Source organism: Canis lupus, chromosome 5 (assembly GCF_048164855.1).
Source record: "Canis lupus baileyi chromosome 5, mCanLup2.hap1, whole genome shotgun sequence".
NCBI lineage: Eukaryota > Metazoa > Chordata > Mammalia > Carnivora > Canidae > Canis > Canis lupus.
Genome location: NC_132842.1, coordinates 20,327,858 through 20,341,315, shown reverse-complemented (window position 1 = coordinate 20,341,315; position 13,458 = coordinate 20,327,858). Strand labels below are relative to the sequence as shown.

Sequence of the window (13,458 nt, the reverse complement as noted above, 5' to 3'; positions counted from 1 at the left end):
TTAGACTCATCTCCTCAACCAGAAGATGAACAGATAATATGTGGAGATAGTATTTCATGCTTATTTCTCCACAGCACCTCTCAGAGTTTAAACACATAGTAAAGTCTCAATAAATATACTGATTCAGAATCAAGAGTTATAGGAAAGGGCTGGAGTAATCAGAAGAGGCTTGATGAAAGAGATTGAGGCTTGAAGGTGAAGTACTCCTGTGGGACAGACACATTTGGATGTGAAGCAAAGAAAGAATTTGGAGAAGTCTGGGGAGAAAAGTATCCCAAATAAAGCAACACAGCATGGTGGTACATGGGGTCAGGTGTGAAGATGTCTGACTTGGAAAGGGAGAATTATTAGGGAACTAGTAAAAAAATAAGATTAATTGGATAGGGTAAGGCCTAGCTATACAGAATAATTGAATAACAGTCCCAATCTTTATTTAATGGGCAATAGGAAGTGACTATGTGACCTAGAGTAGGAGGGTGACATGATTTAGTATAATATTATAGGAAAGTAAAATGGCTGAAGTAGAGAAAACTCTCCCTTAGAGAACTATAATACCTTAGCATATTTTGTTTTCAGAATGGACAAAATAAAAATGGCAAATACTAATTTAATTCTTCCTTTGAAGGAAGGTTCGTCTGGCTTAAATTGAGATAGATATTTACTTTGTAAATGCTATACTACTGCTTCAAGGAAAGACTTAGTTGTAAGTATTGGAGTAACTAGACAAGAAAGTAAAAGAATCTGCAGCAAGACTCATTGAGGGATGATCCTTCCAAGGCTGTGAGCATCTGTGATAGAAGAAATACTTAGCATACCTTGTTGGGGAATCTGACAGAGGAATCCAGTCCAGAAACGTGTGCATTCACAACTAAAGGCATTAACACCATCAACACAAGTTCCTCCATTAAAGCAGGGGTTGCTGAGACACTCATTTATATTTTCTGTACAGTTGATGCCAGCCCAACCTGATTCACACTTACAAAGATAACCAGAGACTGTTTCCTAAGGAAAGAAAAACATAATCACCATAAAACAAATGAGCAGACTATAAACATGAATCTACTCAAATAACAAAGAAAAGTAGTGTTCCATGATGTAGGCAGCAGGTTTTGAGCCACAAACATCTTATGATAGCCTAACTTGTAATAATTCATTTAAATGTTAATTGCTAAGTATAAAAGGTTAAAGGACTCACAATGCACTGGCCATTTAAACAGGGGTGGCTCAGGCAAGTATCACTGAGTTGCGCGCATCCATTTGGCCCATAACCATTTCCAGTATACCCCGGGAGACAAGTGCAGAGAGGTAACGAACCTGTTGAGAAATCAAAATAGAAATATAAATACAGATCTCCTGGATTCAGACCCAGTAACAAAACTCAGGCTCTGTTTTCTAGCTAAGACATTGCCAAAGTCAAATCTGCACTTCTCTTGGGGCAGAAATGCCAGGCGTAAAGAGAAAATATCAGAATCTTTTTCTATTTTTTATCTTAAAAATTAGAAAGGCATTACACATTTCTAATAGTTTTTATACAAATTGACACTGGTGTTGTCAGTTCATATGCCATGGTCCTGAGTTGCGTACAAATGTGAGGTACACCAGGGAAAAGGAGAGTTTCTCATGGAGAGGTTGACAGCAGAAAGAGTATGCTTGTGAAGATGTTATCTGTTGCAAGCAGTATACCCATATTGACTATAAATAGGTATTATTTTAATCCACATTTATAGATGAGTACAAAACACAGAAAAATTAAGTGCTTAACTAAGGATGCATAGCTAGAATATTGTGGAACCACGGAGAAGATCAAAATCCATGCAGTATTTTTCTAGAATCCATGTTTCGAACCACTTCAGTATGCTGTTATTTAATAAACAATTGATAGTCACAAGTAGATACATATATATAAGTTCTCTCTATATATATACATATATATTATACACATCATATTTACACATAAGTATTCTTTTACATATGTGCATATATTTATCACAAGTCAGTAAAAATAAAAGTGCTATTTGCAAATACCAAGAGATATGATATATTATTCAATAAATGAAGTTGGAGCACGTATTTGAACAAAAATATCAAGAAAAAATGTCTATTTGATGCCATATATAAAAGTAAATCCCCAAAAGATAAAAGATCTTAATTTTAAAAATAAATGAGAGGACAAAAGAGCAAACACTGGACTCTTTTTAGAGTTCAGTAGGAAAGGCCTAATTCCAAGACCAGAAAATCCTACAAGAAAAGATGTATCTTTTTGACTACAGAGAAATTTTAAACTTCTAAATAGAAAATACAATTAAAATTGTATTTTAATACAATTAAAATAAAAACAATATGCCAGGGAAAATACATGTAAAACATAAGACACAATAAGAGATAATATCCTTAGTATGTAATGAAATTTTACAAATCAATAAGAAAGTAGATGAACAAAGGACATGAACAAATAGAAAAAATAAAGTCAGTAAATATGTAAAATGTATTAATTATTAGTAATCAAAAAGGAATTTTGATTTAGTCAAAATTAAAATAATGAGAAGGTAATTTTTGCCTATAAAATTGACCAAAGTTGAAAAATAACAATAGTATCTATTATTGTCATGGATGGAATACATGTATACCCTTACACACTGTTGATGAGTATAAATTGATGCATTTCTGGAGGAAAATTTAGCAATATACATTTTTTAAACCATAGGAGGTGAAATTTTTCTTACACAGCATTGTAGACACTGTTGGTTATCACCCTAGATCCATTTTTCCCTTCTTTAGTAATGAATTCCTTATTTTAACTGGTGGCATGAGCACCTGAAATAAACTACATTTTCCAGTCTCCCTTGCAGCCAGGGTTAGCAACAGGGTTCAGTCCTGGCCAGTGACACAGGGGAGTTGACAGATGATTGCTCAAAGGAGTTGACAGGTGGTTCTTCCTCCCTTTCTCCTTCCTGTTTGCTTGAATACAGTCATAAATTAATTAGCTGGCTTGATTATCTTGGGAAATAATTGCTATATTAGACCAGACCAGAGAAGAACACAGTCTTCTACATTAAAAAAACCAAATGTATAGTTTTAAATTCCCTTTTGGTTTGAAGATCAAAATAAGAATTTTGAGGATAAAGGATTTTGTTTTTAAATGTTGATTTGTATTAGAGGGTCATATTAAATTACCCCCAATCAGAGAGAGAGTCATCACCTAGAACTGAGGAGCATGATGCTTCTGGGTGGCAGCCTCCATTATTGACTGAGCAGATATCGATGACTGTGCACACTCTGCCATCGCCTTGGTACCCTGATAACAGCAAGAGCAGGGCTTAACAAACAACATAAAGTATATTGAAGAATCCCAGTCCGAGAACCAAATAACATGAACCAGGCCAACCAGAGATCTTCTATCATCAGAACAGAAAAGATAAATGTGAAGTGTCATATACAAATTCCTATCATTAAGAAAAAGGATAAGAGTTGGGAACCTGATTGGTTGTTTCTAATGACAAAAACATCTCATGGGTACATTGTATTTTGGGAAACAATGGAGCTGTAGGCCTGTGATCCACAGAGAAAATTTTTCAAATTCTGCATTATCTCCACAGGCTGTTTCACAATTTGTAAGGGTTTGTTGTTTTGGGGGCACCTGGGTGGTTCAGTCAGGTAAGCATCTGCCTTTGGCTCAGGTCATGATCCCAGGGTCCTGGGATTGAGCCTGCTGAGCAGGGAGTCTGCTTCTCCCACCCCTCCCTGCTTGTGCTCAGTCACTATCTCTGTCTCTGTCTCTCTGTCTCTCTCTCTCAAATAAATAAAGTCTTTACAAAAAGTTTGTTGTTTTCCACTGATATTAAAATATTTTTTATCACTTTTCATAATATAGCTTAACTAACATGCTCTGAATCCGTAAGTTAAATAAAACTTTTGGCACTGCTCAATATATCTCCTTAGACAGAATCATATTTAAAATAGAGCACAAGTGGGGTGCCTGGGTGGCTCTGGTGGTTAAGTGCCTGACCTTTGATTTCAGCTCAAGTTAGGATCTCAAGGTCGTGAGTTCGAGTCCCACATTGCATTTGACACTGAGTGTGGAGCCTACTTCAGACTCTCTCTCTCCCTCTCCCTCTACCTTTCCTCCCCATCCCCGAAAAAAATAAAATAAGGTTGTCAGGAAATTAGGTGTTGCACCTGGTGGACACGCTTGACAGTGGTAAGACCCAAGTGTATTCACACACATGACAGGTGGGACCACAGAACAACCGCCATTATTTATCTTGCATTCATCGATATCTTGGCAACTATATCCATTTCCTTGCCAGCCTAGAAAGATCAGAAGATTTGAAAAGTTAGCTCTATAAACAAGTTATCAACAAAGAAATGCAAATCACCCAAGATACATAAAAACCTGCCTCACTATAATTAACTATAGATTAAAATGAGGTAGACTCTACTCCTCAGGCTGGCAAAAACTGTTTTAAATTCTGGCAAAGAGGTGGGCAAATGACGTATTCACATACTTTTAGTCAGAATTTCAATTAGTGAAATCTATCTGGAAAGAGATCTAGCAGTATTCATTAATATTTTTAAAATATATACCTTTTGACTAACAGTTTCACTTCTTAAAACTTTTTCTACAGAGATAGAAACTGCCTGTATCTACAGATGTAGGCAAGCAGATGTCTATGGTGGAGTTGTGTAATGGGGAAAAAAAAGCAACAACTCTCAATGATCTTTAGCAGTTTGGCTGAATATATTAAGACTCATCTATACCACTGAATACTAAAAACTATTTTTAATGACATGCACATATACATATATTAAAAAATTTTCCCATATACACTTTAACTAATAACATAAAATTTTAGAATAATATGCAGAATATGATCCCAATTGGGGTCAAGAATTTTGTTTTTTTTTTTTTATTTGTGTATGTGTCTATGTATTTGTGTGAGTGAAGGAAAAGGAAGAAGAAAAGAGAGGACAATTGCTAACAGTGGTCTCATTAGGAGGTATGGCTGAAGGTGAAGAAAGAGGAGCATTTTAGTCTAATATTTCTGTTGAAATCAATGGTAATAGTGAGTTTTATTATCTTATTCAAATGATTAAAATTATCATAAGAATATTTTAAATCTTCTAAATTTTAAAAAATATTCATTTCTTTCATCTAGGTGGAGTCTCCTTCTAAAAATCTACCTATGAAAATTATACTATTTGTGGGTGAAGAATGTGCAGAAGAAAGCTGAAAGGAACTATGCCCTGATGTCCATGATGGTTCTCTGAGCATAAGACTATAGGTATTTTATTTTCATATTTTTATACTTTCTTTATACTTAATACGCAGCATGTGTTATTTTGATATGCAGGAAAAAATAAGGTGATTAACAGGAAAACAAAAAAACTTTTGTTTCTCTTTTTTTTCCTTCATGATAAAAGCTCGATATAGCTCGAACAATTTATTTTTCTGATTTCTAGGTTTTAAAGAGTGTCCCTGGCAAATTACCTTCAAGAATGTGGTTATTTGTAAATTTTATTTGCCCCTGAAAACCTAGAAGGAAAAAGCCTTTATGTGTTTTTTTTTTCAATTTCTTTCTACAGATTTCTATGAGATCTGAGCACATAATGTGAAGAAAGTCACTAAACCGAAAGTCACTAGAGGAAACAACAGGTGTGTGGGTTCCTTTGACAAGACAGAACAATGAAGTATTCAGCAGCCCAGCTCATATCAGCAGTCAGGCAGACCGGGGTTTGAATCCTGACTGCTTATAAGTTATGTGACCTTGGGCAAGTTATTTACCTTCTCCAAGCTCCATGTTCTTATACTTTAAAGTGAGAATAATACTAATTCCTAACATTTCTTGATTTTGTCATAGTTGCAAGAATTAAAAATGGCCTAGAACAGTCTCTCAATGAGATTTCCATAAAAGAATTATATTCTTATATGCTCCACCTTCCAACCACACACAAGGAGTGCCAGTGGGCCTTGTAGACTCTCTGAGGTCTGGTTAATTGCTGACCGGTGCACCTAGCACAGTGCTTTGCCCATAGTAGGCAATCTACAAATATGCATTGAATGCATAATGATGATCTCATAGAGAGAGAGAGATGAAGTGTAGACTCAACCCTAGAGCCTGTCTTCAGTGATGTGGCATGTGACCTGACCTGGAGGTTTAGTCTCTGTGGGTCTGAGGCTGGAGCTGGACATCCCTATTTACAGCAAGATCACAGGGTCTTCCAATGACACACTCAGGTGAGAACAACTGGACTCCAGAGGTGACACTAAGAGGTGAAATAATCTGCCCAAGTTTGTAAACATCTGGCTAGTAAGGAAGGTAGGGCTAGAGCAAATCCAAGTCACCTGACGGTCATAGCAATTGGGTGTTTGACCCTGCCCCCAGTACTTGACCCTGGCCCTCTGATTTCTGTTGGTGACTTATTACAGCAAGAGGATGGTCTGCAGTAGGAGTTAGTGAAATAGGACATGAAATGAGATCGGAATGCTTCCTGAGAACAGTTTACTTATCTTTTGGCAGTGGAAGGAAATCTATTCTGGCACCTGCCCTGACCGGGCGTGGATGAGTACACATACCTGTCGGGCAGGCCCCACAGTAGAAAGAACCTTGTGTGTTGAAGCACTGCACAAGAGGTGAACATGGTGCATGCTGGAGATTGCACTCGTCTATGTCCAGCACGCAGGCTGAGCTATTCAGTGGGGATGTCCACCCAGCATCGCAGATGCAGTTGTACTTGGGCTGGGAAGATGACAACAGTGTGAATCAAGGCAATCAAGAAAATGAGCAAGAAAGCCTTTGAAAATCTCACCAAGCCCCCAACTGTTTATCCTCCAGCATTCATTTCCATAAGCCCAATTGAGTGGCTTCTCTTTTTCTCCCCATATGATTAAGCATTTAGACCAGACCATGCAGAAAAGAGAAACATCTTTATTTCAGAGTAAGGAAAACCTATAATTTGCCCCAAAGATGCCAGGGAAAGAGCAACAACAATCAAGAACTGTAAGTCAATATAATTAAAGTCAATCCACTCAGCCTGCTATGTTTTTAGAGGGAAAAACACCCATGGAGACACAGACCTTGGAAAATCCATTCTGTTTGTTTCCTTTTTGAAAGTCTCTCTTTCCCCTCCCACCCACTCCCTCCTCCCACCATCACTGGAAGGGAACCATTTTCCATCACATGAGTAGGAAAAAAAAATAGAACTAAAAATAAAGACCCAAAGGTTTCATACAAGGCCGAGCAGGCCAGGGCTGGATGATCTTAAAGGTCAGGAGTCAAGGTTGTCAGGATCCAAAGCCCAGGGGGCACTCAGGGAGGTGGCTTAGAATCTGCAGCATTCAAAGGTACTCCCGGGCCAGGAACAATCCAGATTCCTTAGAACACCATGCTGCCACCAAGAACGGGCCTCTGGTGTTCCCATGTCTCATCACTGTTATAACCCACAAGGCCAAGAGAAGGTTATGTCTTGCAGATTTATGAAGGAATAATAAAAATGGTAGTAATTTCTATAATGATATCACCTCTGAGTCCAGGTTTCTGTTTATTTATGAAAAGCTCACATCTTTTTCTTCACCTGTGCCCAGCTTCCTCCCTGCAGCTGTCCAGAGCTGTGCTCACACACAGACATGCGGGAGGAGGAATGAATAACCATGACTCCCTCCAAGGAGCCACATTCTGGGAGGGACTCACCTCATCAGCCTTCACTCGGACTAGATCCTCACAGATGCCATGGACACACAGTGCCTTGGAGCCCCCTTCACAGTCATCATATTTTGATGCACACTGGGGGCCGTGTGTCTCAGGTGAGCAGAGACAACTGTTGGTTACACACGAGCAGAATGTTAGGGCTTGTGCATCAGAGCAAGTGCCTGTTTCTTAGCATTAATTTAAAAAATAATAATTCCAACTGTAAGTCAGTGATATTCACGTGGAATCATAAACCAGAAACCAGATTCACTCTGCTCTGCTTCAAGCAGTGGACTGAGTAAATGTGTTATCTCTCAAATATAGTATGAGAGGTGTACAACTTACTATCTGGGCAAGACTTTCGCCATAAATTCTTCTGGTATCAGGTCATCAAATGGCACTTTCAAAGGTCAGGTATCCATAAACTAAAGGGGATTGAGTTCATTCAGGTTGGTAAAGGGAGAGATCAAGTCCATTCATTGTCCCTCTGACTAGACCCACCAGTAAGCACAGATGACCTTGACTGAGCTGATAAATTCCCAAACGCTCTCTGGGATTGTATAACCCCACAAGCAATGGTATAGTAACATCTCAGAGAATATGATAATTATCATATTGCAAAGGGCAATAGTTCTATCCATAAGAGATGCGGTTAACACAGAAACATTTCTTTCATAGCCACATTTTAACTCACAAATGCAATTTTACATAATGCCCAAGCTTGCAGTGGGTGTTTGGTTATGAGAAAGTTTCAGTTCAACAATAATCACATAAACAAAGTTGTTTTAAACTATTGTAATCCTTAAAATTGCTGAGTTAGCTTTCTATCTGTGCTGCAGCTTCAGAGGGAATGTGGAAGTTATGAGAATGGCAATCTGGGGCAGGGAAGGAGGTGGAGAGGTCACAGAGCCTAAGCTTATTTATCTTCACATGTTTGAGCACTTCTCCTGGAGTGGAGAGCCAGGCCCAGAGGTCACCATTTGCCTGCTTTGAGCAGCATTGGCCCTCAAAGAAAAAGCTGACCATCAAGAACAAAGGTCAGAGACAAGGAAGAGGGAGGACCTGCATGGCCATGAACTACTTCCTGAGTGTTCTGGAAAGGGGCCATACTATAAGGTAAAGAAGCTCTTTTAACAGTCCTTGCTAAGGCACAACATCAGCTGATGCCCAAAGATGAAAACAAATATGTAATTGACATTGCGAGGAAGGAGAGTCTGGCTATTTGAGAAGCATCAAGAACCACGCTCTGGGCACAGAACTTGTACCCATGGAGAGCCAGAAACAATTGCTGGGATAGCACCTTTCAGTGGGTTCTGAGGAAGAGATCACTGAGTGTGGCCAGAGAAGGAGAGTAAGAATATGGTACCATTCAGCCACTTAATAAGTAGAGTTGCCAGACTTGGTAAATAAAAACACAGGACACCCAGTTAAATCTGAATTTCAGATAAATGAATGCTTTTTGGTATAATTATGTCCCGTGCAATTTTTGACATCAATATATAATTGTGTAAAATCTGTTCATTAATATATTACACTCATGATCATTTCAAGGTTGCCTTTCTTATTAAGACAAGATCATAGACTAATAGCAATAGATGATTAAACTTTTAAAAATGTTTTCAACTATTCATTCCCTATCCATAACTAGTTCTATTCCTCTCATCTCTCTTTTTCCATACTCTCCCTCTCATACCCTTGTCCCTTTCCTCTTTACTCTCTCATCCTTACACAGAATATTCTTTCAGGAAATTTCATTAGACTTTTGGAGACTATAGAATTCTACACTATTTCATATACATATTTGAGCATTTGATCCAGGTAGCTTCCTTGCTAAAAGTTTATTGTACCACCACTTCCACTCATCAAAAAGATTTTTTTAATCTTTAAGCCAACTTTACTACTTTCTGAACCTATCATGTAAAGAGGTCTGAGTATTCAAAACCCCATGGGACAAGACTGCTCAGGTTTAAATCCTGATAATACTATTAACTGTTCACTTTAGGCAATGTAATAACTCCCTCTGCCTCCATTTCTTATAATAGTGCCTATCTATGAGTCCTATTTTCACCTTGGGGTCTCAAGACATTTTCCGGTAGGAAGTGCTCAGGAAATTGTGCTTCTCTTATCACTAAGTGCTTTACTACTGGAAAATGACTTTACGATTTGAGAGGAGAATCTGGTGAATGGACCTGCAATTAAATTCTCTCTCTCTTTCTCTCCTCCTTCTCACTTAGAGATGAGTGAATTTTCACCCTACACTTTTCTCTAAAGAACTATAAAGTATATATACTTCTTTCATATAAATGTAGCTTATTGTGAGAAGACAGAAGGAGGAAGGCAGTCAAGTATACCATCAGCTTCCTTGCTAGGATCCTCAAAGGCAAGTATTAATCCCATTTTACTGCAAGGCTCACATTGCCCAAGGCCACAAAATGAGAAATTGGCAGAAGATGAATTAAAACCTAGGTCTGTGTTACTTACTCTTCCACAAATGTTTTTCTACATCACATTCCCATATTCTGAAAGGTAGTTAGTTGAAGACTTTCTTTACTTTTTTATTTTTTATTTATTTAAATAATCTCTACACCAAACATGGGGCTCAAACTCATGACTGCAAGATGAAGAGCCACATGCTCCTCCCACTAAGCCAGTCAGGCACCCCAAAGACTTTTCATTTTTATGTGTCTTTTTAACCTAACAGTGTTTACATGCAAAAATATATTCTCAAGGCATCTGGATATGTCCTTTAAAGAAAAAGAGTGATAAATTATATACCTCCCTGCAGAAGTCAGCTTTGTAATGATTTAGGATTGCTAGTTTGGTTCTGGCAGAACAAAACTGGGCTTTTCAGTGTTCAAAAACCCTGCAAGTGCATTTGGCAATTGAAAAGTGGTCAAATACAGTTTCATAGTCATAGTTTAACTTATGTTAGAGTCCATGGTTCAATATTAACATAACTGACTGAAACAGGTAATAAGCTTAATACCTAACTACCACTGAGCTGAAACCAGATTGACCTCATCGCTCACGCTCTGCATGTTTTAAAACCCACCAGTGATGACAGTGGAAAGAAATGAAAAAAATATGTGAACCATCATTGTGTTCTTGGAGAAAAACAAACAATGAACTCAACTTTCGTTTCTAGAAAGCTTGTAGATCTGAGCCCAAAGTATCCACCATCCACATATAGCAAATTTGCATCATAAGGTCTGTCTTAAATCCAAAGTAAGCAGGAGAACAAGATGCATCAATTCTTCAGACTAAAGAGGCAATAACAGCATCAGGAAGTGGCAAAATATTATCTGCTGGCTGTGTGAAGCAGTTAGGAGCAAGACCTCCAGCCACAGGAATCAGTGGAAACAGACAATGGTCTCCTTGCTCTAGTTTCATTACTGAGAAAAAATTTTTTCCCAGAAAGTTTCCTATGAAACAGGGCTTCCAATTAATTAGTATCTGCCAGTGCTTTATCTTTCAAAGGTCTCTATAATTAGGAATCATTAATCCCTTTAAATAAAGACTCCTTTGTCTTCCCAAGTAACGGGTTCCAAGAGGTAGAGACTGAGAGAGACCTCAAACCCAGAGCAAACCTGTTTCTGTGACCACATTTCTGCAGGTCCAGATTATTCAACATTGGCTCATTTTCCTTTAACGAATGTCCATGGAAGTTTCCTGAAGGGGTTTCCAGCCTCAGGGAAGCTACTGATTAACGAGCATTTAATCTCACATTATTAATGGAACACAAGAAAGTACCTAAATGTTCTCTGTTTCATTTCACAGATTCCACAAAGCAAGCATTTAGTCTTATGTTCATGTACATTTTTCTATTTTCTGTTATTCCTCCAAAAAGTCTCCATCGAATGCCTGAATGAGAATATTTAGTTCACAGATATCAATTGGAATTCATGGGGCTACATAAATTATCCTCATATCCAGAGGAGAAAAAATAGATTTAAATGATGGTCCTTAGCTGTCCTCCAGAAAATCTATTGAAACCAAAACCATTTCCAGAGTCAGCACAATGAGCCCTTGGGTTTTTTTGTTTGTTTGTTTTTTGTTTTTGTTTTTGTTTTTACAGGAAGGTACAAAAGAGAATTCAATATTTCTCATATGAAGTTGAATCTGCCATTTGGGCAGCTCCCAACAAATAAAAATGGTTCTTTCTCTTTCTCTCTCATGATTTTACCTAGAAAAGGAACTCTAATCCTTGACATGCAGCAAATAGTTAAAAAAAATAGATTTTTTTTTCTTTTCCATTTTGCAGGAGTAAAAGTAATGTGCTGGGGGGAGAAAAAATCAATTTTGGCTTGGTCTTTGGGTCTTATCCCACCTGCTGCATATCTTTGTTATTCTGTTGGGTTTCAAGACCTGGAGGGCAGTGATGATAAAGGAAGACCAGGTGAGAGATCTAATCTCCAGGACATTCCTCGATATCAGGAAGGCAGGAAAGTACTAACTCTAGAACTCATTTTCCTCCAGTATCTCTGAGCAGCAATTCTCATTGATAAGTGCCCATAAACAGAGATCGGGAGATAGTGCTTTCAAGGGAATGAAAGATTAGACCTGCATTTTGGATCTAGCTGAAGCTTGAACGCTCATAAAAGCAGACAAGGATCAGGGAGTTCACTAAAATGAGAAACAAAGTCCTGGAAGCAAAAGTCTCTTTAATAACATAATACTTAATTTAAGTCAGAGGTGATTGATTTTGGTTTTTTTTGCACAATGAACAAAGCTCATGAAAATATCTATCAGAAGTTTGAATGAATTCACTTTATGACTTGGAGTGAGCAAAAATTTTTAAGATCAGATCAAAAGAACAAAAGTATCAATTAAATTAAAGAGAAAAGGATTGTGACTGCTTTTTGAGAAAACTGTGTTAACAGATGACAAGGAAATAATGAAATTACTGCACTCGGTTTTGTTGGAAAGAATAGAATGGATATTGTTACAAGGGAATGGGAGAATAAGATAGCAGAGACATTAGTAAGAAAGCAAATAATTGCTCTTTACTCCAGTGAGATTATACCCCTGTGTATTGAAAGGATTTGTTCATGTTACAACAGAATCACCGTTTCTACCTTTTAAGAATCACACAATATAGGAGACCAACCAAAAATGGGGAGAGAAGAGAAGAAAGAAGAGAAGAGAATGGAAGAGGAGGGAAAAGGAAAGGAAAGAGAAAAGAAAATAAAGAAAAACATTACCTGTAACTCCCTGCTGTATTTTCACATGTGGCTCCATTCTGGCAGCCCAAGGGTGTTCCTGAGTAAATCTGACATTCATTCACATCAACTGAGCACAGAGGGCCCTGAATTCATGCAAAGAACAAAGTCAGGTGCCCCAGGTCACAGAAGCATCTGGGGCTAATATTTATAGGATATATTCAAGGATATATGCACAGTAAAGAAGACTTCAGTCAAGGGAGATATAATCACAATAATGCTAATACTAGTATCCAGTTATCCTTCCTCTTGAACTCACATTTGGCCTAAGGGAGCCACAGAGCTCTTGGTAAAATCATGCCAATCACACAAGAAGAATCCTTATACTAACAAATCCTCATGTTACTATAAGGCTATGCCTGGGAATAGTCACTTAATTTTTTTTAATGCACATGTCAGAAACATTTTCACCATTAATAGAAAAGGGCAAGAAAATTTACATTGCTCTGTCAAGATTCATTTAGTACTTTCAGTGCTGAACAATTTAAATTCATGCTAGCCTAAATGTCATGCCCTTCCATATCATTATACAGGCAAGTGAACCCTTCCTTCTG

At 37.8% G+C, this 13,458-nt stretch overlaps 1 protein-coding gene and 1 long non-coding RNA gene across 4 annotated transcripts in view; one reads left to right on the top strand and one right to left on the bottom strand.

The window, feature by feature from the left end:
* CUBN (cubilin) overlaps nt 1-13,458 on the bottom strand; it is a 265,984-nt gene that overhangs the window by 247,286 nt on the left and 5,240 nt on the right. The window contains exons 6-12 of the mRNA XM_072825664.1: nt 12,887-12,990; nt 7,689-7,815; nt 6,575-6,737; nt 4,177-4,308; nt 3,200-3,295; nt 1,196-1,314; nt 816-1,002 (exon numbers count right to left, since the gene is read on the bottom strand). Of these exons, the coding sequence (XP_072681765.1) occupies nt 816-1,002; nt 1,196-1,314; nt 3,200-3,295; nt 4,177-4,308; nt 6,575-6,737; nt 7,689-7,815; nt 12,887-12,990 (928 nt within the window). The remainder of the gene's footprint in view (nt 1-815; nt 1,003-1,195; nt 1,315-3,199; nt 3,296-4,176; nt 4,309-6,574; nt 6,738-7,688; nt 7,816-12,886; nt 12,991-13,458) is intronic.
* LOC140633317 (uncharacterized) overlaps nt 6,111-13,458 on the top strand; it is a 115,303-nt gene continuing 107,955 nt past the window's right edge. For all 3 annotated transcript variants that reach the window (XR_012030939.1, XR_012030938.1, XR_012030937.1), the window contains exons 1-2: nt 6,111-6,235; nt 7,583-7,801. This is a non-coding gene — a long non-coding RNA (uncharacterized lncRNA). The remainder of the gene's footprint in view (nt 6,236-7,582; nt 7,802-13,458) is intronic.